This window comes from Phalacrocorax carbo, chromosome 1 (assembly GCF_963921805.1).
Source record: "Phalacrocorax carbo chromosome 1, bPhaCar2.1, whole genome shotgun sequence".
Lineage (NCBI taxonomy): Eukaryota > Metazoa > Chordata > Aves > Suliformes > Phalacrocoracidae > Phalacrocorax > Phalacrocorax carbo.
Window position 1 is genome coordinate 57673009 of NC_087513.1, and position 24745 is coordinate 57697753.

The 24745-nt window shown below is 57.2% G+C and overlaps 1 protein-coding gene across 5 annotated transcripts; it reads right to left on the reverse strand.

Annotated features, from left to right (window-relative positions):
• Positions 1–846: 846 nt before the first annotated feature.
• TRIOBP (TRIO and F-actin binding protein) lies at positions 847–22995 on the reverse strand. 5 transcript variants are annotated; one of them, XM_064454778.1, is made up of 19 exons: positions 22762–22995; positions 21370–21503; positions 19457–19930; positions 18515–18647; positions 17190–18149; positions 16824–16919; positions 11254–11310; positions 10830–10898; positions 10317–10406; positions 9384–9493; positions 8375–8933; positions 7652–7762; positions 5446–5593; positions 4918–5029; positions 4281–4440; positions 3804–3917; positions 3407–3493; positions 2336–2499; positions 847–1632 (listed from the first exon to the last, which is right to left on the reverse strand). In XM_064454778.1, exons 1-18 carry the CDS (start codon positions 22873–22875, stop codon positions 2338–2340), a joined length of 3690 nt encoding a protein of 1229 aa, XP_064310848.1. In that variant the 5' UTR covers positions 22876–22995; the 3' UTR covers positions 847–1632; positions 2336–2337. The 5 variants fall into 5 exon arrangements, with proteins under 5 accessions (XP_064310848.1, XP_064310868.1, XP_064310857.1 ...); XM_064454798.1 differs by lacking the exons at positions 21370–21503; positions 22762–22995 and adding an exon at positions 20863–21002; XM_064454787.1 differs by lacking the exons at positions 21370–21503; positions 22762–22995 and having other exon boundaries at positions 18515–18639; positions 19457–19645.
• Positions 22996–24745: the final 1750 nt, after the last annotated feature.

Here is a 24745-nt window from a genome sequence, read left to right on the forward strand (position 1 = left end):
CTAGGGAAAGCAATTGCCACAGCTGTGCCCATGGAGTGGGTCTGTATTTGCCTGCACCACCCTGCTCCGGGGGCCACCGCTGCCACAGCGAGGTTATCACGCCGAGTGAAGGTGTGCTGCCCTAACTCTCCTCATTGCAGCTGCCACCACGTCCTTACACCCTGCTTCCATCCCCACAACTCGCAGTACTCCAGCCTCCCAGCAAACACATCTGCCACCTCTGCCCAAGGGTCCTCCTTGCACCTTTCACCTTCCCCTCTTCAGGCAGCGCCTCCAGACCCAGCAAAATTAGGGCTCCTCCGTAATCACAAGCAGCCTCTCTGCAGAGCAACAGCTCACATTTATATTGGGATGGGGCTGAACAAGAAGCAGTCACCCCCAGGTCCTCCAACCTGATGAAAAAGCAATGTACTTCACCCAAAAACAGGAGGAGGAAAGCATTTGAGATCCCCCTAATCACCCCCAGGACCTATATATACTGTTTACTCTGCCAGTAATTTGCAGTCCCATCTGCACCCCCCAATACTGGATTTACTAACACAGCCCAGGCTCAGCTCTTCCTCTGTGGGGCTGAGGGTCCACGTGGGATTTTTGGAGTGGTGTCGTGAAGCAGACTATTTTCCCCCCGAACCCCAGGGTAGAGCAGACAGCTGGATAACAGCACCACTGGGCTCCTCTTGCTCTCCAGCTGAGCTGCTCCTGCTGCTTTCCCCGCCCCCACCCCAAATCCAGAGACAGGGAAGCAATAGGCCAGGATGCCCCAAAATCACAGAGGAACTTGGAAAAACGACCCACCTGCCCACACCACCGCACTGGATTAGGGACACATTCCCCTTGACAAATACATTTTTCTCAGCAAAAGGGGAAGATTTATTAAGTTAAAAGTTGAAGGGTGCAGCAGAGCAGCAGCAGCTGCCACCTCAGGGGGGTTGGCTCCAGTGGGTGCAGTAGCAGCCTCACAGCTCCTCTATCCCAGAAAGGAGAGGCCCCGTGGCTCTGGGCTCCTGCCAGCTTGGGTTCTCGAAGGAGCCAAAGGACAGTCACGGAGAGAGCTCGATCATGCGGACTCTTGCCAAGGTCTCCTCTTTCAAAAGTCCCAGGCAAGCATGTCCATGGCAGACTGCCCCAGCAGCTCCCTCCTATGCCTTGCATGTCTTCTCTGCAGGTCCCTGGGGGTGGCATGGAGCGTGGTCCTCGCCGTACATCCCAAGGGGGCCGCAAAGACATTTGGAAGAGTGGGAATACGTGCAGAAGGTGGCTGTAAGCAATGGGGCTGGGGAGGGGGGGAAACCAGATTCTCTTTTTCAGGTTAGAAAATGCTGGTGATGTAGTAAAAGCTTTCCCCCTCCTCTTAGCCTTCTTCCCAGAGGGAAAAATTCATCTATAAAATATAATTTTCACATATAAAATCCTGAAGAAGGTGCATGTAAGGAGCCAGTCCAAACAATGTGCTCAGGTATGCAGCAAAGGGGTTCATCAAAAAAGCTTTGGGAGGTGAGTGAGGAGGCTGGGGGGGGGGGTGGGTGTGATTCCTCCCAAGGCGATAACGGATAGGATTCAACCTCCCCCTCCCTGCAAGTGAGGAATGGAGCAAATACATAACAAGAACAGATAAACGAACGAAGAGCAGACCTAGAGAAAGACAAAACCAGAAAAGGTTTAGGAAGACTCCACCCGGAGATGGCCCTCTGGTGCCCTGCTACAGACCCACTCATCTCAGCGCCCACCAGCAAGCGCTGGCGGAGCAAGGTGATCCCAATCCCAATGGCCACGGCATCCAAGCAAGAAGCAGAAGTGCTCCAGACAACAGGATGCCCCCATTCCTGTCACCCTGCTTCCCTCCCCAGCTGTGGCAGGGATGCCTGCAGGCAAGCGTGGGAGGAGGGCTGGGTCTAGTCAGGGTTGCTTTGATGCAGACCTAAAATTTCCATGCTGCGATAGGGAAACCACTTCAAAGGCGAACACAGAAGCATCACCTACGTAGGTAGCGCATAACTGCCCCCATGCTGTCACCCAAGCCATGGGGTGAAGGCCAGCATGTGGCTGGCTCCCACCTCCAGCCTGGTTAAGCAGTGCTTGGTGCTGGCTGCAGGAGCATCAAAAGCAGCATGGCAAGAAGGGGGCTGGGGACCTCGGGAGAACGTCAGGGACAAGAGGAGGGTCAGGGGTGCAGGACGAGAGGATGCAAGAAGCAGAGAAGGAAGAGCTTAAGCCTAAAGTTTCAGCACTGACTGGAGCAGGAGGAACTGGCAGCTTCCATCCCCCTGTCAAAGCTGGGCAGCCAGTTTCAGCCACCTGCACCTGCAGGGGATGTCACATAATCCCTGGTGCTCACCGTTACTCGTCAACACTGTTGCACAGTGACTCCTTCTCCTGCAGAGCTGCCATGGCCAGGCGCAGGTGCTCCTTCAGCTGCTCAATCTCTCGCTCTGAGCGCACCTTAATGTGATTGAGCTCTGCATAGACATCTTGGTATTTCCCTGAGGCAAATCTCTTATCCTGCAAGGGAGGGAGAGGGGTCAGCAGGTTTTAGGGCTGATATTAGGGATTAGGAGCAGCAAGGAGAGCCCAGCAGAAGGGCCAGCAGGTGAGGAGGGGAGAACCAGCCCCAGATTTGAAGCCTGTCCCAATCCAGGCCACACAGAAACCATTCAGAAACAGAGCATGGAGATAGTGCTTCCCAAACCCCAGGCCAAGCAGGAAGGCAGAGTCGCTGGTCCTGCAGCAGTGGGGATCTGCAGTGTCAGAAAGAGGTAGTGATGTGGGCTTTACCATGCCCTGTGCATGTTTGGGCCAGCAATATGGAAAAAATAAACCCCACCACAGATGCAGGCTGCTGAAAGTCCAGTCCCATCCACTTACACAGCAAAAAGCTGCAGTGAGAAAGTTATAAACTCCTGGAGCATCACTGAATCTCAAAGCCTCCTTCAGGTTCCCCTTTGGCAAGGGTCTTTAAAAATCCCTCTGAAGGAGCTGCTGCCAGTGGAGGGAGCAGCACACCCAGAAACGTTGCCCAAGCAAACACATCCACCCAGTGAGGGGACAACAGAGGGAAGAAAAGGTGGCTGGGTAAGCAGCGTGCCAGGCAGGCTTCATTCAGGCTTCCCATCTGGGAAAGAAGGGCTCCTGGCTTGTCCAAGCTTATATGCACACACATCTGGGGAAACCAGCAGCAAAGTCTCCATGACATTTCCCTTGTACAAGATAAGTCTACACCAGCCCGTGCTGTTTGAAGCACGTGGCTCCTATGTGCTCAGGAGCGAGCACGAACAAGGAACACAGGTGCCAAGAGAGTTTGGCCTGATCATCCCATCAAACCCAGCCAAACTCTGCTGACATGCAGCCCTGGTGCTCCACTCCCTCCCCTCTCCTGCTGCTTTCCCAATGGCTCCCAGAAAACACTGACCTTTTGCATCATCTGCAGCTCCTCCCGGAGGCACTGCACCTCTTTTTTCAGGTATTGGAGCTCATTCTCCTTCACCCGCAGCAGCACCTGGGCCAGGGAGGGGGAAGAGGAACCAGAGGTGACTCAAGAGCCACCGCCTCGGAAAGGCCAGCAGGCCCAGCGCAAGCGCAGCGGTGGGAAAGGAAGGAAGGGCCAGGAGGGCCAAGGCAGGAAGCGGCGTGAGCGCCCCAGGAGAGCAGCGGAGGCGAAGCTTGCGTACCTCCTTCCTGCACCGGCCCTGCTGCTCCATCCGGCACCCCCGCTCCCGCCTGCTCCAACCCAAAACCGCCATGAGGAAGAGACCCCTGGCACGAGGAGGGGAGGGAGGCAGCGGGGCAGCCTGGGGACACGACCCTACCTCTAGCTCATAGGAGCTCCGCTCATTGTTGTGCGGAGAGCGGTCCCCAGAGCCCCGTGACGAAATAAAGCTTCGCAGCTTCCCGATCTCATCCGAGAGGCGGGTTTGCAGCTCCTGCAGGAAAAAACTAAAGATGTCAGGGTAGCCAGACCACAAGCCTCTCTACTGTCCTGACCTCTCTATCTTCATGCCAGCCCTGCCCCAGCTTAGAGACCTCCTTGTAATCCCCTGCCCATACATGACGGTTGCACCTACAACCAGCAGCAAAGAATACACTCATTTGGTATGGTATTTAATGCCATAGTTAAGACAGGCTCATCTACAGCCTCTAACCCTTAATTTTTTTTTCTTTCTGATGATAAAATCTCAGAAGGGAAGAAATATGAATGAACAGGGGAGTTTTAACAGAGGGCCTGTGCCGTGCAAGGGAGGAACACAGTCCATGGTCTCTACTGGCAGGGAAAGCCCCTTTCTTGCCTGGTTTTTCCGGAGGAGCTCCTTTCCCTCCTGCTGACAGCGCAGCAGTGTCTGCTCCCGTTCCTCGGCCTTCTGGGTGAGCTCCCCAATTTCCAGGCACTTTTGGGAGTACTGTTCAGAAAGCACCTGCAGCTCTCGCTTCAGGGAATCCACATCCAACCTGTCAAAAAGGCACCAGCTCATTGCCGCCCCACAATCCTCGCCAGCCCCTGGCCGCTGGCGTTGCCTTTCCCCCTGCCACAGGCAGCCTCTGCCCACATTAGCAGTCATTGGCATAAAGTAACATCCCCTGAGGACCGAGGCTTCAGTTCCCACCCTCCCACACATGAGCATGGTGCTTCTAGGAACTTCAAGCCATGCAGGAGAAATGGAGGACCTTTCTGTAAAGAAAACGGATGGAATAAGCTAGAGGAAAATGAAGGTGCTATAGGGAAAATTAATGAAGCAGGAGATAAACCTCCCTGTCCTACAGCTCCAGCAGCCCTGGCAGTCACGGCTGGGCACCCACCGTCCCTGGGGAGGGAGTTGGGGAGGTGGCAGGGTGGACAGCTGCGTGATACAACTACAGATGAGGCGTGATGACACTAGCACAGGGCAGCAGCATCAGGTAAGAGGAGTGTGAGAGGTGGTTTCTTACTGGTGCTGCTTCTGGAGGGCATCCGAGACTGAGCCACACTGCTGGAAGCTTCGTGTCCTGCCCAGCTCCTTGTTCATCTCCTCCCGGTGGGCTTTCTTCAGTGCCTCGATGGCTGTGGAGGGGGACAATGGGAGATGGGGGATGAGGCTGTGCCAGCTCCGTCACATCTAGGGGAAACCAAGCCAGGGAACCAGCCAGGTTCTTGCTGGTGCAGGCCCTTAAACCTGTCTTTGCAGGTTCCCCCTCCATCCCTTCTGCCCTTGGGAAATCCCCCACCTTCTCTATGCCCCAGGATCATCCTGATGCACCAACTGCTGCCAAGTAGATGAGCACAGGGCAGCATGGGAGCTCCCTGCCACCTCTGCCAGTCCTGCCTGCCTAGAAGAAGGCACTGAGCATCAGCCTCACGCCAGTAGGGTCAGCAGTGTGGCTCCAGATGACTGGGATGACTGGTTTCTTGCAAGAGATGTTTGGGAGAAGAAGGAGAGACCCACCCAAGTGAGGGCACAGCTTGATGTCTGCTCCTACCTGCTGCTGTCGCCGCAGCCTCCTCTGCCAGGAGCCGCTCCTTCTCCTGCCGCAGCCGCTCCAGCTCCCGCTGGTGGTGCCTCTGGAGCTCGTCCATCACTTGCTGGTGGGACGACTCCATCTCGGCCAGGCTGCGCTCGCAGGCCTCCTGCCGTGCCGAGGAAAGGAGGGATGAGGGACTCAAAGGTCCTAGGCATGAGGGGGCTCAGGCTACAGAAGGCACCTGGCCAGGCTGATGGTTTGGCTTTGCAAACCTCACACAAGTTCAGGGCCATTTTGAGAGAAGCAAGACCACTTCAGAAGGAAAAGACCATCCTGGGAAAGTGAGGTGGCACTTTTATCACAGAACGCAACCATTTGACAGGGCCACACATCTTGCAAGCCCCACATGCTTTGTGGAGGAAGAAATGTTCCTCTTCCTCTTCTTAAAACTGAAGCAGCAACACAGGAATGTTTCTCTTGGGCCAAGAGCTAGGAATAATGTGCCGAGCACCCCAGCCCAGACCCCTCCACCAGGCTGCACTGCCTGCCTGGAGGAGATCAATAGCAGGAACCACATTTCAGTATCTGCCTTTTAAATGAAGCAGCATCTCCCGGAATCAATGAAAACTGAGCCTCTTCTCCTGCAAAGTGACACCTTGCACTGCCCTGAGGCCTGACAGAGCCTGCCAAAGAGCCCTCCTTAAAGCCTAATGGTTAGGGATCCTCCTCACAAAGCTTGCCCTCCTTTCTGACAGGTCTAAGACCAAGGGGACGGTTCTTTCAACACCAAGCACTGTGGTTAACTGGTGTCATAGCAAAGCAAGCACTTCCCACCTCAGATCTATGCCTCCACTCTCCCTGCAAACCCTGACAGCACCACCCCTAGCCCCTTGGAAAGGAACTGTTACCACCAAACATTGCCAGAGTACTATTTTAAAAAGCCAAGGCCTCTAAGATGTCAGCTAAGAGCCAAGAAGCCATTGTGTCCCTCAACAGGCCCTTGCCATCCTGTTCCTTCTCCTGGTACTAAGGCAAAGGCTGACATAAAGGGCACTGCAACACCCTGTGGGAAAGCAAGTCTTTGCTGGCTACTCCTCCCTACTGAGATGGGGAAGCTGCAAAGCTTCATAGATGGACCATTGGTTGACCAAAGGAGAGGAAAAGGTGGGGGATCAATCTGGTGATCTGCCCATGGGCTGGCTGCAAACCTAAGCAGACTGAGAGAGAACAAGCCCTTTGGTGAACGGCCAAGTTTGGCCTCAAATGTGAAACGCTGACCTTTTGAGCTAAGTTATCAGGAAGATAAGGTGCCATTCCTCCTCACTCCTTTGCTGTTTTTGACCATAAAGAGGCCTGTGAGCTGCAAATACTAAATGAAGATGACAGAGCAACTGGTAACTGGCTGGGCTGGGCACCATGGGACTCGTGGGTTTCTTTCTCTGGGCTAGGTACAGCCAACCAGCTGCAATAGGCTTTGCTAGCCCCAATTTCCTTTCCTCCTCCCTCCCGCCGCCCCAGTATCTTTCAACACATATGGCACATCCTGAAATCCCCACAGTGTGGTGGAACAGCAGCCTCCCTCCAGGAAACCCCTGCGGGACGTGACTCTGCTTGCTTTGGATGAGTCCATGGGGGGGAAAATAAATAAATGAAGAGAAGTGAGAGGCTGAAGCCTGAGCAAACTCTGCTTTGTGGGATTTCCCACGTGCCGTCCCAGCAAACAAACGGGCTACACTGTCAAAATTACCTTCAGGGCTTGGGCGGCTCTGGCAGGGACAGGAGCTCCCCAGGGCCTGATGGACTGCTTTTAACAAGGGATTCAGGAGATCCTGTTTGCAAGAACTTTGGTTTGCAGCAACAGCTGCAAACCACTGGGGAATGCACAGGCCGCTCAGCAGAAAGCTGCTGACCCACTCCTGTTTTGGGGGACAACTCACTACTCCAGCCCAGACCAGGCCAGCATTGCACCCAGGCACAAAGCAGGGCACAGATCCTGCACCCCTCCCTTAATTCTCCTCCTCTCCTTTTATACTCTGGCCCCTTTAAGGCCAGGCAGCATGCACCAGCCTTTATGTAATTAACATTGATTACAAGTGGACCCAGTTAAGGTCACCATGGCAACCCAGTGATTAGTGATACCAGCTCAGCAATGAGCTGAGTCCTGGCATTTCCCAGTTTGGGACTGGGAGTGGCCCCAGGGTCCTGTGTCTAGTGCCCTGCTCACCTGTGAGATGTACCCCCGGGGCACATGGCCATCTCCCTGGGATTTTGCTGCCTCCCGAAGGCTCTCGTTTCGGGCCCGGCAGGACTCCAGTTGTGCCCGCAGTGACTGGACCTGCACCCAGGAGGGGAGAGAGATGCTCAGCCAGGGGTGGAAAAGTGCCGCAACCCGACCAACGTGCCACATCTGAACCCTGGGCTTAGAGATGGGGTGAACCATGCAGGGCCAACCGATATGTCTGCTTCCCATGGGAATAGCAGCCTGCCAAGGGACCAAACCGCAAAGCCAGCCCCAGCCTGTTAAGCGCTAGCAAGGAAGGGAGGAGACATCCCAACTTCCAGAGGTGGATCTGTGCTGGAGGAAACCACCGCTGCACACGTAGTTGGGATGGCAGGTAAAGTGCCTGCAGGCTTGAGAACAGCCAGAGAAGAGAGGCTGCGGATGTACTCCCAGGAAACACAGACTCCCGCAAGCAGTGCTGCCAACTAACTTATCCTGGACCAAAACTTGGCCTGGTGAACCTCTCCAGCCATGCGAGAGCAGGTGTCCAGCCTTACATTACCTGGTTGCAAAAGCTCCCATGCACTCAAGGGGTGGCAAATGGAGCCAGAAAGAATGAACATCTCCCCACACCGCTGCCTTGCTCCTCTGCAGAGCCTCCTGCTGCCAGCGACCATGCTAAGGGGCCACCAGAATGCCAGTTTCAGAGAGTAGGGATGCTCTTACCTCCTTTTTCAGTGCCTCAGTGGTGTCTCCATGGCAAACCTTGCTCTGGTTCAGCAGTGCTGTCAAGGGCACCCGCCGTGAGTCCTTCAAGGGCAGGCGTTCCAGCTCCAGCCACTTCTTCTCTATCTCCTCATTCAGCCGAATCTGCTGGTCCTCCGAAAGTGGGGGAGTGGGCAGGTCCTGCTCCCCTGCCTTGAGCAAAGATTCCCCCACCAGGCCATCACTATTTGGGACCCTTCCATCGGTGGTCTCGAACCATTTCCGCCTCTCCTCTGAACGGACGGCCAGATCCCGCTCCAGCTCCTCATGCTTGGGAGTTCGGTCAGAGATCCTCAAGCTCCCTCTTGTCCTCTGTGAGGACCCCTGATTCCCAGGGTCCTGTGGCAAGGGAGACAGCTCCACATAGTCAAAGGCATGGCGCTGCCCGTCCGCCTTCCAGTGACTGCCCTTCAAGTTCCCCTCGGAGCCCGAGCCCCGCTGCTGCTGCTCCTCTGTCCGGTGTGAGCCCTTCGGGGGAACGCAGTTATGAAAGGAGTTCTCCTTATCGCAGTCGGAGAGCCTGAAAGCAGAGCAGCGGCTGGTGAAGGAGAGGTGCTGTGCAGGAAAGGGTGCTGATGGAGACACAACCAACTGCCTAAGGCTCAGCTCTCGTTCAGCCCAGTCTTACAAAATCCCACCCTCAGCGTGGAGCTGGGTCTGTAGCATCCCATCCCACAGGGAAATGGGTTCCTCCATGGGGCAGGGAGGATTTCCTCCCAGTTCCAGCCATACTGGTGAATAAGATGGGCTAAACTGATGTGGCAAGGCAAAAAGCGAGTGCAAGAGCAGAATCATCAGGTTCTCAACCCCTCCCACCAGTTGGTGCCTCCAGGCCATTTTCAGGAGGAGTGGAGGGAAGGGCTGGTCTGGGAGCAGCCAGATATCAAGAGAGGCTTTCCTGGTCCCTGCCTGCTAGGGTAGAAGGGCAACAAGAGGGAGAAGAGGAGAAGCAGCACAGGGCAGCTCTTACTTGGTGACATCCGGAGCACTGACCGGGGGCACGTTCTTTCTCAGGGCCTCAATCCAGTTGCGCCGGATGCCCGAGGTCATCGCCGACAAAGTGAAGACAGCATCCTTTGTCTGCAACAGGGAGGTGATGGAGGCTCTGTCAGCACCTGGCAGAGGTGCAGGCAGCTCCCACTTGCTCCCCGAGACCCCGGACACCTGCTCACATGAGTGGTGGACAGTGCTAGAAAGACCACGTGCTGTCTTGAAGACTCCCATGCTCCTGGGGTCAGGTGGGGAGGTGGGAGCGGAAACATGGTCTTTGCAGGAAAGTCTGCTGCACCATCTCCGAGGAAAGGCAACTGAATCTTTGCTGGCACATTTGGCCAAACTTGAGCTGGTGCCACCCGGTCACTCAGGTGCTTGGAGCTGGGCACCAGTGCTGGGGTACAGCAGGGAAACCCAGACCATGAAGTGCCCAACCTGCACATGCACTGGCTTTCGTGCTGCCTTAGCAGCCATCTCCTGCTGCTACAGCAAGTAGCCAAGTACAGGATTATACTGGGGCCAGATCCAGGGTTCAGGCTGTTACTCAGAGCAGCCAGGCTACACTGAGATCTGCTGTGCTCACCACTCCCTCCCCATGGCTCTAGAAAAGCCGCCTTGGCCAACAGGTCAAGTAAACACTCCTGACGTTTAGCTTGGCTTCTCTGCTGCCTCCAGCACAGCCTTTGGCCAGCCCTGCAAAGCCTCCTCCTTCTTCCTTTGCAGGCAGGCAGCACTTGTGTCCCTGAGCGCTGCCACCCATGTGTCATCAACCAGCGCTGCTGGGCCACCACCCCAGCACAAAGTATGCATGGCTTGCCTCTCAGCATCTCGGTATGGGGAGGGACCATGCATTCCCACCCCGTGTCCCTTCATGCTGTTGCTCTGTGTCCACGAGGTGCCGGACACTCACGTGTATCTGGAAGCCATAGTTGCGCTGCACTGCAAACTCTGTCACGTCCGTGCAGGAGCGGAGGTCGATTTCTCCATCGAGGTCATCAGCCTGCAAGCACAGCCACCCACTAGGACATCAGTGCAAACTCTGCTTTGAAAAAGTCCCCGTCACCTGCCAGCACCCTAACCGAAGTGCAGGCGGCCTCTGCCTTTACCCCACAGCTCTCTTGGAGCCAGTCTCAGCTCCCTGGCACAGCATGACCTCTTTTAACCTGAGGGACAGCCAGCAGTGCGGATGGAGAGCGTCAGAGATGCCCAGCCGTAGGACCAGCCCTTCTCCTCACCTCCCACCACTGACAGCCCCCCCCCATCCTTGTCACCCTTTGGCAGAGAGCAGCTCGCCACCCTTGGAGCCTTTCAGGAGAGGATGCTGCCACTTCTCCCAGGAGTGGGCTGGTCACACCAGTGCTGTGCTCCTCTCCCCCCTGGCTGGGAAGGAAGAGAGGGCTGGAGAAAGGCTGGCCATGCTTACCTCCTCTGCGTTTGAGTCCCGGTAATACCTCAGGCTCGAGTCCGTCAGCACAAACCAATGTTTCTTCCACTGCAGGCGGATCAGGCAGGGGGAGGGAAGGGAAAAGACAGGAGGGAAATGGATAGGCAGTTACCAGGGGAAGCGTAGGAACAGGGAGGGACGCTCTGTGCCACGACCTTGTGGCCTTCTCTTCCCCCTCCTCCATGTCCCTTCTGAATCCCCCTTGTGCCCCTCATCTGGGAGAGGGGCGCTGGATGAACCTCCATGCCTACACAGAGAACGAGGCACCTCCACCAAAGGCTTCTCACTGCCTTTCCCAGCGGGAGTGACTTCAGCAAGGGAGAGGGGAGGAAACTGGCTGCTCGCCGGGAGATCTCTAGCGGTGGAGGCTGGGGGAAGAGGCAGACCCCCGCCTCAGGCTTACCTCTCCCGGCTCATCCAGGATGGACATCCATCCCTTCTTGAAATTGAGGAGATCTGGCTGTAGAGGAAAGGACAAAACAGAGGATTACTGTCTGGGAGTGACCCGCAAAAGGGCTTTTCATGCCAGGGGGTGGAAGGCAAGTCTCCAACAGCAGAACAAGAAGTGGGCAGCAACAGCCAGGTATCGCTTTTAGGAAACTCATGGGAATATAGGACCCGGTGGCAAAGGAGAACTGGATTTAGCCCTCAGCAGCAAGCAGTCATTCCTGCAGAGGAAGGAGGAGATAAGGAAAGAGGTTTCAAAAAAAATTAGAGGAAAATATGTAGCAGGGAGGTTTCCACAAGGTGTCTCAGAGGTATTTATTCAGAGAGGGGGAAGCCAAGGAGAGCAGGCAGAAAGGAGTGCTGCCCTGCTTGGCTCAGAGATGGAGGCAAAGTTGCAAAGAACCAGACACGCCTTGTCCAAACCCTGGCCATCTGTGCCTCAGAGCTACGTCCCTCCAGCAACTTCACCACTGATCATTTATTAAAGGCACAAGCAGCTCTCTACAAAACAGCCCTCACCGCAAACGAAACAGCCCTCACCACAAACATACAGGAGGCAATTTAACAGCTGTGAAAACACACTGCCTTTAAACGATGTGCCCCAGGGTAGAGATGAAATCAGAGTCACAACCAGCACTCCATCATCTCTGAGACTCGGGAGAGCTGGAGGCTCCTCTCTTACCGCCCAGCTTTTTCTGCTCCCTCCTGCTGCAGAGCCTGCCCTCTGCCCAGCCTCAGCCACAGCTACCAAATATGAGGATGAACAGAGTTTCACCCAGATCACCCCATGCTAGAAAGAAATTTCCCCCGCACTGCCCACCTCCTCCTAACCTCACGCCACTCGTGCAGCATCCCAACCAGTTTATCTCCTTCCCAAGGTGGAGCACTGGAGAGCTGACTCAGGGGAACTGCTCTCCCTGGCTTTGCCCTCAGCCAAACAGGCTCGAGCGGGTCCTCCTCCCAACCCTGCTGGCTCTGGAGAAGTTGCACCACCAAATAATTCAGCCCAACGCCTCTTCTCCCTGGGAAGCCAGTTTGCTGATCTGCCCCTTCTTCTGCAGCCGACCTAGGTGGGGACAGTGCCGGAAGGGTGACAGTGCCAGAGCTGGACCTCCCAGCAGTCTGCACCAGACCTGCCCACCCTGGGGAAGCACCAGCAGTCCCCACATGCCACAAGCACCATCCGAGACCAAGCTGGTGAGAAGGGGTGGCTTGGCACACCGATGGCCACGCCACACCCCCCAAATGAGCCTGGTGGCCGGCTGTGGCTGTTCCACAAGCCCAGCTCCCTGGCCGTGCAGCCGGGCCAAGCCTTCCCCTGCTTTCGTCTCCCCGAGCTGCCACCCTTGGGTTGCACCCAAGGTTATGGGGCAGTGAGAGCCCAGTACATGCCAGCCCACCCTGGCGCTCCAGCTATTGGTTCAAGCAGGCACAGGGAGGCCCGCCAAAGGGAGGGTCACCAGCTGCTGCAGCTTCAGGCCCAACCAGAAGGTCTAACGGCAGCCCTGAGCTGCCCAGGAAGGGAGGCAGACAGGGAAACAAGGGAAAGGGCACGGCGGGCTCCTACAGCTCACCTCCCGCAGAGGTGACAGGCGCTGCCAGTGGCTGGGAGACAAGGGGGACGTGTACATCCCCGTCCCTACAGACCCAGACATCTCGCCAGCCCCACTGCCACCCTGAAAAAGTTCCTTGCAAATTAATTCCTTCCCCGTGGCAGCAGCTCCACCCTTTTTCCCATTATCCCTTCCAATCCGGTGACTTCAGCTCCGGCTCTGAACTGGGAGCGGCGGGAGGGAAGGAAAGGAGACGAAACGTCAAAGCACAACCTTCCCCCCTCTCAGGACACACGTGCACTCAGCAGAAGAGAGCCAGACAGGCTGTGCAGAAGCAAAAAAACACTAGAGGGAGAGAGGGAGCGAAAGGATTCCTGGCTGGGGCTATTGTATGGATCAGCTGGGTCTTGTCTTATTCAGGATTTATGTTCCCAAAGCATCAGGTGCTGAAATAACGAACATTAAAGGGATGCATGATGCTGGGAAAACCAGCACAAACACCTGCCAGAACTGCTGCCACAGCATGCTGCCCTGTTACTGCCCCCAAGGCAATGCCAGGGCCAGAAAATCCCCCCAGAGGGCTTCTCCCAAGCAGGTGAGTTGCACAGGGCTCCTGTTTTCCCTGCTGGCCCTGTTTTCCGTGCCACCCCAGATGCAGAGTTGCAGCTCAGGAATTGGCGTTGAACTATTCTTGTCATAGCGGGGCCGGTACCTTAGGACAAGGCATCAGCTGATGCACACAGTGCTTGAAGCCACTTTTCTCCCTCTCCCAACAACCAAATCCAGCTCCCTTATCTGGCATAAAGAGCTCAGAATACTGACAGAGAAGAGAGCAGGGTTCAAACCAATCCCATCACCCCACCCAGAGGAAAAGGCCTGGCAGTGGGAGGAGGAAACATCCAGGAAAGCTGAACCACTGGGAGAGATCCAGGTGCTGGAGACACAAGGATGCGGCAGGTTGCACCCCTGGCAAAATGCACGGCCCTGCAGCGCAGCTCAGGGCTGTGGGATGGCGAGGCTTTGGCTCAGGAGGTGGCAGCAGCAATTTTGCCTGGTTGCATCCGTACCCACCAGAATTGTACGTTCAGCCCCACAGCTGGCCAGGTAGAGGCATCAGAGGGTGTCCTAAGCAGCCATGGACGTAGGTGATGTCTGGAAGGACTGGCTTACAACAGCAGGTTAAGGAGAGGCAGCTGCCTGCTCTGGCTGAAGAAGGGCTACAGGGGAGGTGATAACAGCCTGCAAGTATCTGAAGAATGTAAACACCAAAGAAGGAAAGGGGATGGGGTGGGAGCGAAGGAATGGCTCTTGGGTTGTACAGAGGCACCAGGATGAAGCAGCGGAGGAGAAGAGGCTGCAACAGGATGAGAAAGCTCAGTGTCCGAGGGGAGGGATGAGGTGGTCAGGTGTGCTCCTTCCATCGCCAGCCTTCCTGCTCTCAAAAGCTCCTCAGGGCCACAGGTCCTGGAGCACCGCTTCCTCTCACCTCTGAGAGGTGGTGCAAGGGGCTCTCAGCTTCCCGGAAAGCACAACGTCTCCTCTCCTCTAAAAAGGGAACCTGCTCCGCAAGGCGCGGGCCCTAGGCCAAAACACAAAGCAAAACTGCTCCAGCTCAATTTGGTGGAAGCAAAACTGCTCCCAAGCTAGAGCACACATGTGGCTCCCAAATATATACGTGCTGCAAAAGCAAGTGGGCGACAGGTTCTCCCTTTCCCACCACCCCCGTGTGAAACGCCAGTGGGCACAGCCTGGCCTGTTACCTCCATTACCCAGCTCTGCTCAACAGCCTTCCTCTCGGGGCTGGCAGACATCCGCGCCCAGGAAGGCTGGCTCCAGGGGTGCGACACTCCCTGCCCTGAAACTCCATCAGGTTCCCACAGGGAGCAGGAGCTCCCCATGCCCGGGGGGATGCGGATTTTGCACCCAACCGTGGTCACTGGTGCGGTGAGCTTGGCAGGCCTCAGCCTAGTCCACTCTTACAGGCAGCGTTACTGATGCCTATCTAGGTGGGGTGCGGCCCTCCGCTAACGAAAGGAATCTACCGAGCAGCCACGGGGAACCCTAGTGGGGACCCCGGCGGGATGGGCAAGGGAGGCCAGGAGGCACCGAGCTTCAGCCACAGCCGGAGGGGCCAGACACCCCCGGGGAGCTGCGATTTCCCGGGGCGGGCAGGGAGCGGAGGGACCGCGGGGAGGCGGCGGCTGACAGCTGGGGTCCCCGCCGGCCCCCCGCCCCTTCCCAGCCCCGCGGGGTCCCGCCGGGCGCCCCCAAGGCCCGGCCGAAGGGGAAGGAGAGCGGCCGGATAGAGGACACCCCCACCCCCCTAAACCCAAACCCCGAGGGCCGTTCCTAACTCACCGTCATGGCGGGGGCGCTGCGGCCGGCGCCGGGGCCGGGGTCGCGGCGGGGCCGGGCGCTGGCAGCCAGGGCGGCGGGGCGGCTTCAGCGGCGGGGCGGCTTCCGCGGCCCCACCATGCCCGCTCCGCCGCCCGCCCCGCGCTCCCCGTTCGCCTTTTTCCTCTTTTTAAAATTTTTTTTTAATAAAAAAAAAAAGAAAAAAAAAAAAGGAAAACCCACCCAAAAAACTTTTCTTTCCTCCCCCCGCAAACTTCCTGGGAGGGCCCGGGCAGGCCAATGGCAGCCAGCCGCCACCGCCCCGGCCGCCCGCAGCCAATGGAGCCGCCGGGGCGGGAGAGGCCGCCGGACCGCACAGAGCGGGGCGGGGGGGCCGGCCCCGGGGCGACGGGCGGCGGTGGCCGGTGGGACCCGACCGGACGGGACGGGACGGGACGGGTCGGGGGCGATGCCGGAGCTGAGCTGCGTCCCGCTCCCTCCCCGCTGGCCCAGGCAAAGCTGAAGCCCGGGGAGGGACGGGCTGAGCCGCTCCTGCCCCAGGAAGGGGCCGCCGGGAGCCCAGCCCTTACCCAGGGAGGGTTTTCTTCCAGGCAGGGATTTTAAGCAGGCCTGGTGTGTGTGTGCACACAGCGGGGTCCTCACCTTTGCTACTGAAGCTGCTTGGTTTTGTATCACACAACCCCCCACCCAAATGAACCCCTAAAGCAGATATCTGCAGTCTTGGCAGGGGGGGTAGCGGGTCCGGGGGGGGGCCCTGGTGCCCCCAGAAAGCCAGCCCCGCATAGGTAAAGGGAGTTGCTAGAGAGGGTCCCCGTGGGGAGAGGGGGCTGAGCATCATGCACACGCTGTACTGCACAATTATGTCGACGCAATGCTGCTCGCTGCAAGCCAAAGCCAACTCAGCATCAAAGAAACCTGGGATAGCTGGGGTGAACCAGCCCTAGCTGCAAGGGGTAGCTCAGGGCTTGGGCTCCCATCTGCCTGGGGGCAGGGAGGCAAGGCAAGGGACGTCACCAGTTTCCAGTTTCAGAGGCTTTTTGGAGCCTCCTGCCCAGGTCAGTTTGTCCTTGTCTAAAGCAGAAGGCCAGGCCCTAGCAGGGGACAACCTGGCCAAGACAACTGACGCACACGGAAGGGATGGAGGCAGGGACTCTGGCACAGCTGCCAGCTACACGAGCTCCCAGGACACTTTCTGCAGCCTTCCAAAGCTGCTCTCGTGCCATTTTTGGTATCCCAGGAACGCCAACACAATTTACCGTATCTTCTTTCATACTACTAAGCCCACTTCATCCCCATAAAAGCCTTGGTGCCATCTTATCACCAGGCAATAATAAAGGGAAGGAAAGAAGCTACGCTGAGATTTTAGTCCCAGGTCTAGTACTCACCCCTCTCTGGCTTTTAAAAAAAAAGGCTCCATGCCTCAGTTTCCCCAACTGAGAAGTGGGCAAAGGATGAAGGGAAGGGGGGGTATTAGTGAGTGTGGTGCTCAGGAGGTCATGGGAAGGCAGCACCATGCTGAGCCCACTCATATCAAGTGCTGGAGATGCAGGTGCTGGCTGAGGTGACCTCCAGGGAAGGGCAGCTGCCTTTCCTCACCATTCCCAGGCCTGGCCCCTACCTTGTTGCACTTCTCACGGGCATTTGAGCGTGGCTGCAGACCTCCCGAGGAGCTGGCGCTGCTTTGCAGTGGGAAGGCACCTCCATCTAGCTGGGGCTGCAGGGACAAAAAGCAGGAGCTGAAGCCACAGGGGTTTAGTCCTCACCTCAGTTTCCCAGATTCGAGCATCCACCTTCTGGCACTGGCCAGAGGGAGGAGCATCCTCCCTCCTCCCAGCGCCAGGCAGGCAGTGTGGTTCCCGTGGAGAAGCAGAGGATCCAGGGGAGCTGGGGTGTGCAGAATTGCAACCCAGGGGACCCACCCGCTCTATGCTTGCCAGTTTTACTGGGTAAGGTCCCCATCAGGTTTGGCTCCTGCCTTACTCACATGATAAATGAGAAGCCTCTTGTTCCCCCAGTTGCTTTCCAATGGCTTCTCTGGGTTGCTTGTGACTTGGGCGTGCTCGGGAGCCTTCCAGTCATCCTCCAGCCACTGTGCTGGACTCACAGGCCTTTTCCAGCTGTTGTCTGGCTGTAGTCCTACATCCAGACTTCTAGCAGTGCTTTTCCGGTCCCTTTCCAGCTGGCGCATCAAGTCCACATGGCACATGGGCTTCTCTTGGCGCTTCCAGTCCTTCTCCCACGTTTGTGCTTGGTGGGCACCTCCCCGGACCCTCCAGTCCTGCTCCAGTGGCTGTGGTGGGCTCACAGAGTGCAAGGGCTTGCCTTGGCCTTTCCGGTCACTGCCAGCACCCTTTCCAGGGTGGGAGGGTGGCAGTTTTTCCTGAAGGCTCTGCCAGCTGCATTCAGATGGCTTCCTGGGCCCACCGAGGTGCAGTGGCTCCCCCAACTTCACCCGCTGCCTCTCTGCCCCCCGCACTGGGCCAGGAGGGGAGATCTCCTTTTGGATTCTCCACGTACTCTCCGTATGTCTCCCAGGACTGAGGGACCGCGGCGGTGGCCCTCCCCGGCTCAGCCTGCTGTTATCCGAGGCCTTCCCGAGGCCTGCAGGGTGCAGGGTGTCCCCTCGGCTCTTCCTCTCTGGGGCTTGCCCTCGGCCCCTCTCCAAGTTTGGGGGGTGGCTGGGCTCCCCTCGGCCCCTCCAGCTTTTCTCCAAGTGCCAGGGAGGGCTCACGGGCTCCCCTGCCCTCCTCTCTGACCGGTGGGCCGGGCTTGTGGAGCGTGGGCTCCGGCTGCCTCTCTCCAGCAGCCAGCTGGGGCTGGTGGGATGCAGGAGATCCCCTTGGTTCCTGCTGGCTCTCTCTGGGTGCTGAGCTGGGCTAGGGGAGCGCAGGGGCTCCTTGGGGTCTCTGCTGCGCTGCTCAAGGTGCCAGGAGAGTCGCTGGCCCTAGGGACACGGGGGAGAGAAAGCAGAGTTCTCTTAAAAAAAAACATGCCAATGAGCGGGAACAAAATGGGATTAGGGTTGGGAGATTGTTTGGTTAAATATTCCCCGGACAGCAATTGCATCCTCGTGCATGGAGCCAGCCTGTACTGAAGAGACACCTCTTGCACCCCAGGGGTGAAGGGGCTGCTACCATTTAAGAACAGAGAGCCCTGGTCCATGATAGGGGGAGGGCTGGGAATACAGGGAAGGGGGAGCAGGGGAATGGAAGAGAGAAGCATGTGGCAGAAATATAGGAAAACGTGGCAGGAAAGAGGAACAGAGCTCAGGGATTTGGGATGGGGTCCTGCCATGCAGGCAAACCTCACCTCCCTGGGCCGGCTGGGGCTGAACTGCCTCTGAACTAGGCGGCCTTTGCTGGGTGGCACTGGGGTCTTGCCATCAAGCCGGTCCACACGGCCTTCCTCCAGGGCCTGAAAGGCCTCCAAGGTCTCTGATTTCCTGTGGGCATGCACAATCTGTCCGGCTGCCACCAGGCTCAGCTCAGAGGCAGAGCACCCACAGACCCTGCTTCCGCTGAGCCTGACCCCCTAGACCTCTACCAGCCCCAGATACTGTGTGCACCATAGCATCTCCCTTGCCCTGTCCCCATCGCTTCAACCACCCTAGCTTCCATGTTCTGCCGCCTCTCTCATGTCTTCTTCACTCTATTCCTTAATCTTCCCTCCATCTGTTCCTTCACATCTCCCCCACCTGCCCCAAGATACTTCTCTCATCACCATTTGTGTCCCCTCCTGCCTTGTGCCACCAACACTGGAGCCACTCATGCTTCTCCATTCAAGACCCAAGCAGAACTGGGGACTTTTTGGCATCCTTGATCCTTTCCTGAGCGGCTCCTACAGCAGACCCTGGATCCCTGAGGAGCCCGATTCTGGGAGCAGGGAACACTGCTCTCCTTCCCCCTTTCTGTGGCTTCCCCCACTCCAAAGCACATCCTGTGGCTTCCAGGAGGCAGCTGGGAGGATGAGGAGGGTAGACTACTCTCTCCACTTCCAGTGGCACAGCTTTGCTCCCTTTCCAATGGTGTCTGCTGCCTGCGTTCTGTGCTGGTGGAGCTCCCCAGGCCAGGAGGTGCTGAGCCTAAACCCAGCCCTTGCTCTAAGGCAAATTTAAGCACAGCTGAAGGCTGAGTTTTGCCGTCTAGCCCTGCTCTCTCCATGAGGCACAGCATTTCAGAGGTGGGGGCCCCCCAACAGCATAGGGGGGAAATCCCCCACCTCTGACCATTGCATAGACCCATTGCTTCTCACCTGCGCTCGCAGCCAAATATCTTCTCCACCTCCACCCGGCCAGGACTGAGAGTGCGGGAGCTGCAGCGGTCAACAGCATCTCGCTGGCCAAGGCGCTTGGGCTTGGGCAGGTCTGCCAGCACTGTGTACTCCTGCCTCTCCAGCCCGTGCCGCCCCTCCACGCCCCCGCTGCTGGGGTGCTTGCGGGGCTCCTGAACCTGGGAGCTGGTGAGACGCCTGCCACTGCCCACTGGGTTGCTGTGGGCCGGCGAGGAGCCGGTGGGGACACGTGGCACGGCGGATGCCCAGGGAGGGTCGGTTTTCCGGCGCTCCAGGGAGAAATAGCCGCTCTCTATGCGGTGCTTCGGCCAGCTTTCCTCAGGCTTCTGGCTGGCAGGACAGCGCTCTGGGACGGGGAGAAGGCCATTACTGGGGGAGGCACGAGCGACGTGGGATGCCACCACATCCACAGCAAAGCAGGTCTTCGGAGGAGAGCTAGAAACGGTCCAGGAGGGCAGAGATAAAACCCAGACTCCCTCCAGGCAGGGTGGGAGTGCTGGGACACAGTGCTACAAGCTGAGGGCAACCAAACCATGCAGACAGAGAACACCCGCGAGACCCACAGTTCATGGTCAGCGCACACAGAGCTGCCATCTCATGGATTCTGGGCCTCATCCCTTCACATGGTGCCCACAGAGGTGTCACACACCTCCTGGGACCAGAACTGGGTAAAGAGATGCTAAATCTAAAGAGAGATCTGCCATGAACTTCAGAGACCTCCGGGTGGAAAGCAAACCAGAATGAGGATCTCACACAGGAGCAAACCAAGTGTACCTGCTTTCAGTGGGCAGATTTCTTTCCTAAAGCCCTGGGCCTCGGTTCTCACCCAGGATCCAGAAGGAATGGGCTGAGCCCACCTGGGTCTGTCTGCCTGCAGGGCTTGTGACCGCACTTCTTCCTTGTGGCCCGTGTAGCTCATCAAGTCCCGTTTGCCCGACCCCAAAGTATTGTCCCACAACCGGGTCATTTCCCCATCCTGGGAGACAAGATAGGACAGATCTCTGCAATGGGGACTGGTAGCTTTTGTGGGCTGGGAGGAGGTAAAAGCATATATGAGAAGTTACAGCTCATTCAGCCCAAATGGTCTGATAAAAAGGAACCAGGAGAGGAGCTGGGTCAGCATAAGATGACCCCAGTGCAATATAAATGGGCATGGCAAGAAACAACATAGGGAAGTCCACATAGGGAAATCCAGGAGTGAATCTCGTGCTCTTTAGCAGGAGAGCCTCCTTTGTGGGGACTAAGGTTCTCAGCTCTTCCCCTCTTGCATCTCAGGACCTTCTGAATGTGCCCAGCAGAAGTGGTATTGAAAGGCTAAGGGGACTGGGGAGACTGAAATAACCCAAATCATGAGATCCCCATCTCACCCTGGCGAGTGCGGAGTTGGCTTCAGCACAGGTGCTGGGGTCGGTGCCGGTTTCTCTGTGCTCACCCTCAGCTCCGGGGCTGAGCGGGGGATATCCCTTGCTCTCGTGCCAGCTGTGGGGCAGGGAGAGAGGACAGCTGGTGGTCAGCACAGCCCACAGAGGTCAGGGGCAGGTGGCAGTGCTGGCAGCCCAGTCCAAGCCAGCTCTCTCTCCACTGGGTGGACACAGGCTGGTAGAGCCCATTCTGGGGTCACCAGCTTTGCTTTAGAGGCAGTGAGGAGGAAGGAGACCTTTTTGGTGGCCCCTGACCTCTCCTGGGACAGCCAAGAGGAACGGGTTAGACGGCATGGTGTGGGGGTAGCTCAGACCTTTTTCCCAGGCACCAGTGTGCAGAGCATCAGGGAGAAGGCATCTGATTTCCCTCTGCTTTGTTTCCTGCTTCCCCCTCCTCCGTTTTTCACACCGAGGGGGCTTGTTGGAGCAGTGTGGCTCCCGGCTGGTACTCACCGCTCTGTCCCCTCCGCTGGGCCCACGCACACGTATACCTCACACTGAGGGGCTAAAATGCGGAGGGCTTCCCAGGGCCTGCCTGGGTCTGTGTCACTGCCAACATCGCACCCTGCGACCTCCGCGACATGCTCCTGTGAGGAAGAAGGGGATGCAAGGATGTCATCAGCTTGTTAAGAATGAGGAGGAAAGCTGCCCTTCGAAAATGCCTGCTTCTTCTCCCTCGTCCAAGAGCAGCCTGGCCTCTGGGGCTCTTGATGCCTCACCCAGCCCAGTGCTGAGATTTTTCTCCTACTTCAGGAGGCCAGAGAGAACAAGCACGTTCCTATTTGATGCTGAATGCTGCAGGCATCCCAGAGACAGCACGTGTTGATGAAGGCTCAGGGAAACCTCCCTCCCCCAGCATCGACATTGATGCTGCTGGCGGCTGCTCTCCCTTGCCACCCGGATAGCCCGGGGAGAGGCAACTGAGCCAAGAGGCAATTTTTGCGGGGAAGGCTGCAGCTCCAGCCTCTCTCTGTCGGGGCTTGCAGGCATTTCAGCATCCTCCCCAGCCCCATTACCTGCAGGGCTTATGAGCAGCAAGGGGGGAGGCTCCAGGGAGTCGGCTGTCCATGTTGCCTTCCCTCCAGCATCTCCCCCGCACCAGGATTCGCTCAGAGTTGACAGCTCTGAGCAGATCATGGGTGAAGGGCTGAGGTAACCTTAGAGGGCCCAGGGCCATGGCGAGAGAGGGAGAGGGTGAGAAAGAGAGAGAGAAGCTCATTACTATTTCATCATTTCAGGCCAGTTGCTTCTGGAGGACAGTGAACAACACGAAACCCTCCGTGAACATGAAACCGGCTGTCACCCGGTCGGAGGCAGCCAAGCAGCTTGTGCATTTGGCCCTGTGCTGAAGAACCATGTTGGATCAAGGTATCTGGAGCCCAAAGTCCTGTGAGATTCATCCCCCTCCTGCCTTCCCCTCCAGGAACAGCTCGCTGCAGATGCTTCAGGGACAGGACTCAGGACATCCACTAGGACCACATTTTAAGTGAGGCAGGATGTAAATGCCAGCAGGCATCAAGCAGAGATTAAGCCAGAGTGGGTCTCTGCTCTGCCAGTCCCCCTTCCGTCCTTGTAGCTTTGCAGCTGCTCTCCCTTCCAGGATCTATCGAGCCCCTTGTACCCAGTGTTCAGCCCCCAGCTCTGGCCTCTGCATGGTTAAACGGTGGATTCTCATGCCTGGGAAAACTCTCCAAAGGCAGCCTTCCCCCAGAGACATCTAGAAAGCCCAGCTGAGCCATTGTGTTAGGGATTTCCATCTCTACAGAGGCACAGGGAGTCCCAACACGGAACAAAGAGGCCCTTAATGAAGCATTCATAGCCTCCAGGTGAGATGGAGGAGCTCACCTGGACAGTGTGCTGGTGAGCCCCTGCTGCTCGGAAGCAGTGCTGGCACAGGCTCTTTGCAAATATGTTGGCTTCAAAGTTCATGCAGGGCACGTCATCTACTGAACCAGACATCGTCCATAGCAGGGACGAAGTTCTTTGGCTGATGGGCTGCTGGCAGGGGGCAGCCAGGAGGAAAAGGAGGAAGGAACAGCAGCAGAAGACCAGAGCTTAGGGTCCCACAGCCTCAGGCTCCTGTGGAAGCAGGAATGTTATTCCCAGATGGATGTTTGCTGCTCTCAGCTGGCAATACTGGAATCAAAGGGCATCCAGGTGCAAGGTGATCAGTGTGATCCATATAATTATAGATAATAAATGGCTATGCTCCAGCAGGGACCTCTGTTAGAAGGGTGCACTGCACCCTCAAATGACTGCTGACACCCCCAAATTTGGGAGTCCTTGTGAACAGAGGGAATGATGCTCATGTCTTGATATTTTGTTTGATGGAAGTTTTCTTCCTTCAAGCTCTTTTAAAAGGTAAAAAAGGAAACCTTTCTTATTGACTATGTTACTCATAAAGGGATAGCTATAAGCAACTTAGGAAATTTGGAAGCCTACTGAGACTCTTCCTAAACTTGTTGATCCCACTGAAATTCTGAGACCTGTAGGAGAGTCAGCTGCAAAACTGAAGGGCAACAAGCATTGCTAGCACAACAGCTGGGCTCCACACTTCTGTCCTGACTTTTTGCAAGCATCCTGCCCACCGTCACCTCCTCTGTCCCACAGGGTTTGAGAGCAAGTCCTTGGATTTGAGGATGTGATCTGTGCTGGGAGGGCTCCACTTAATTTGCCCGGAGGAGGCACCAACAGATGGACAGGAAATCAGTGTGGGGTGAGTCCAGCATACCCAATGTAAACATGCCACTGCTCCCCTAAACATGGACACTTGAGCCAGAGCAGCTGATCAAGGCTATGGCTGCTCCCCAGAACACCCAGGGTGAACTGTCAAGGCCAAAATCAAGCCATAATTTTTGTCTGTCAATGCACTCACTTGCAATACAGCAAATTGCACTAGTGCCAACCTTGCAGCCTCCCTCCTTGCACTGGGGCACGTTTTCTTGACTCATTCACACTAAATACCAGGCAGGAACCTAAGCACTCACCTGCCAAGGATGCAGCACAAAACACCAGAACATCGCTGCCTGCCCACCCCCACCCACGGAGTGCCACCCATGGCCAGAACCCACAGCATCCCACTGCCTGATGGGCAAATCCTTACTCCCCACATCCCATGGGGTGCTTGGGGCCTACTGCCACGATAATGTTGCCCTCCCCAGGGCCTCTAACATGCATGCATGCATGCAGCCAACCATGCCCAATGCTCCCAGTACCCCCAGTACCTCAGCTTCCCTATGGCTCCCAGCACCTCGCCGCCCGCCGAGCTCCCCCCTCAATGAAGCTCGCCGTGGGAACCGCGGGGAGCGAGGCCCCGCCCCCTCCCCTTCTCATTGGCTGTCACCGATCAGTGATTTGAATATCGCCCTGTGAGTGGCTGGCGGACGCGCGGGGCCATGGCGTCCACGGGCGCGGGCACGCACGTGTCGGTGTCAGCGGGCGGGCGATCGACCCGACCCGGCTTGGCTGGGCCGGGGGAGGATAGGCCGGGGGCCAGGGCCAGGGCCAGGGGGTAGCGGCTCATCCCCCTGCCCTGCCCCCTCATACCTCATCCGTGCCATGCCTCCCCAGGACCACCTCACTGCCGTCCTGCTGAGGGGTCTGCCCCCGCGCTCCCCCACAGGCATCACCCCAAGAATTAGTTAACTTGAACCCTAAACTCAGGCCAAAGCAGCAGACTCATCTGCCAGCACTGAGACAGCCCAACGTCACCATGTCCCCAGCACAGCTCCAATGGGAGGTCATCCCTACCCACAGCGCTCCTCAGAGAGGTTTGTTTTACCTGCCAAGCTCAAGCCCTGCCTAAGCCTCCTAGTGAAACGTGCCTAAC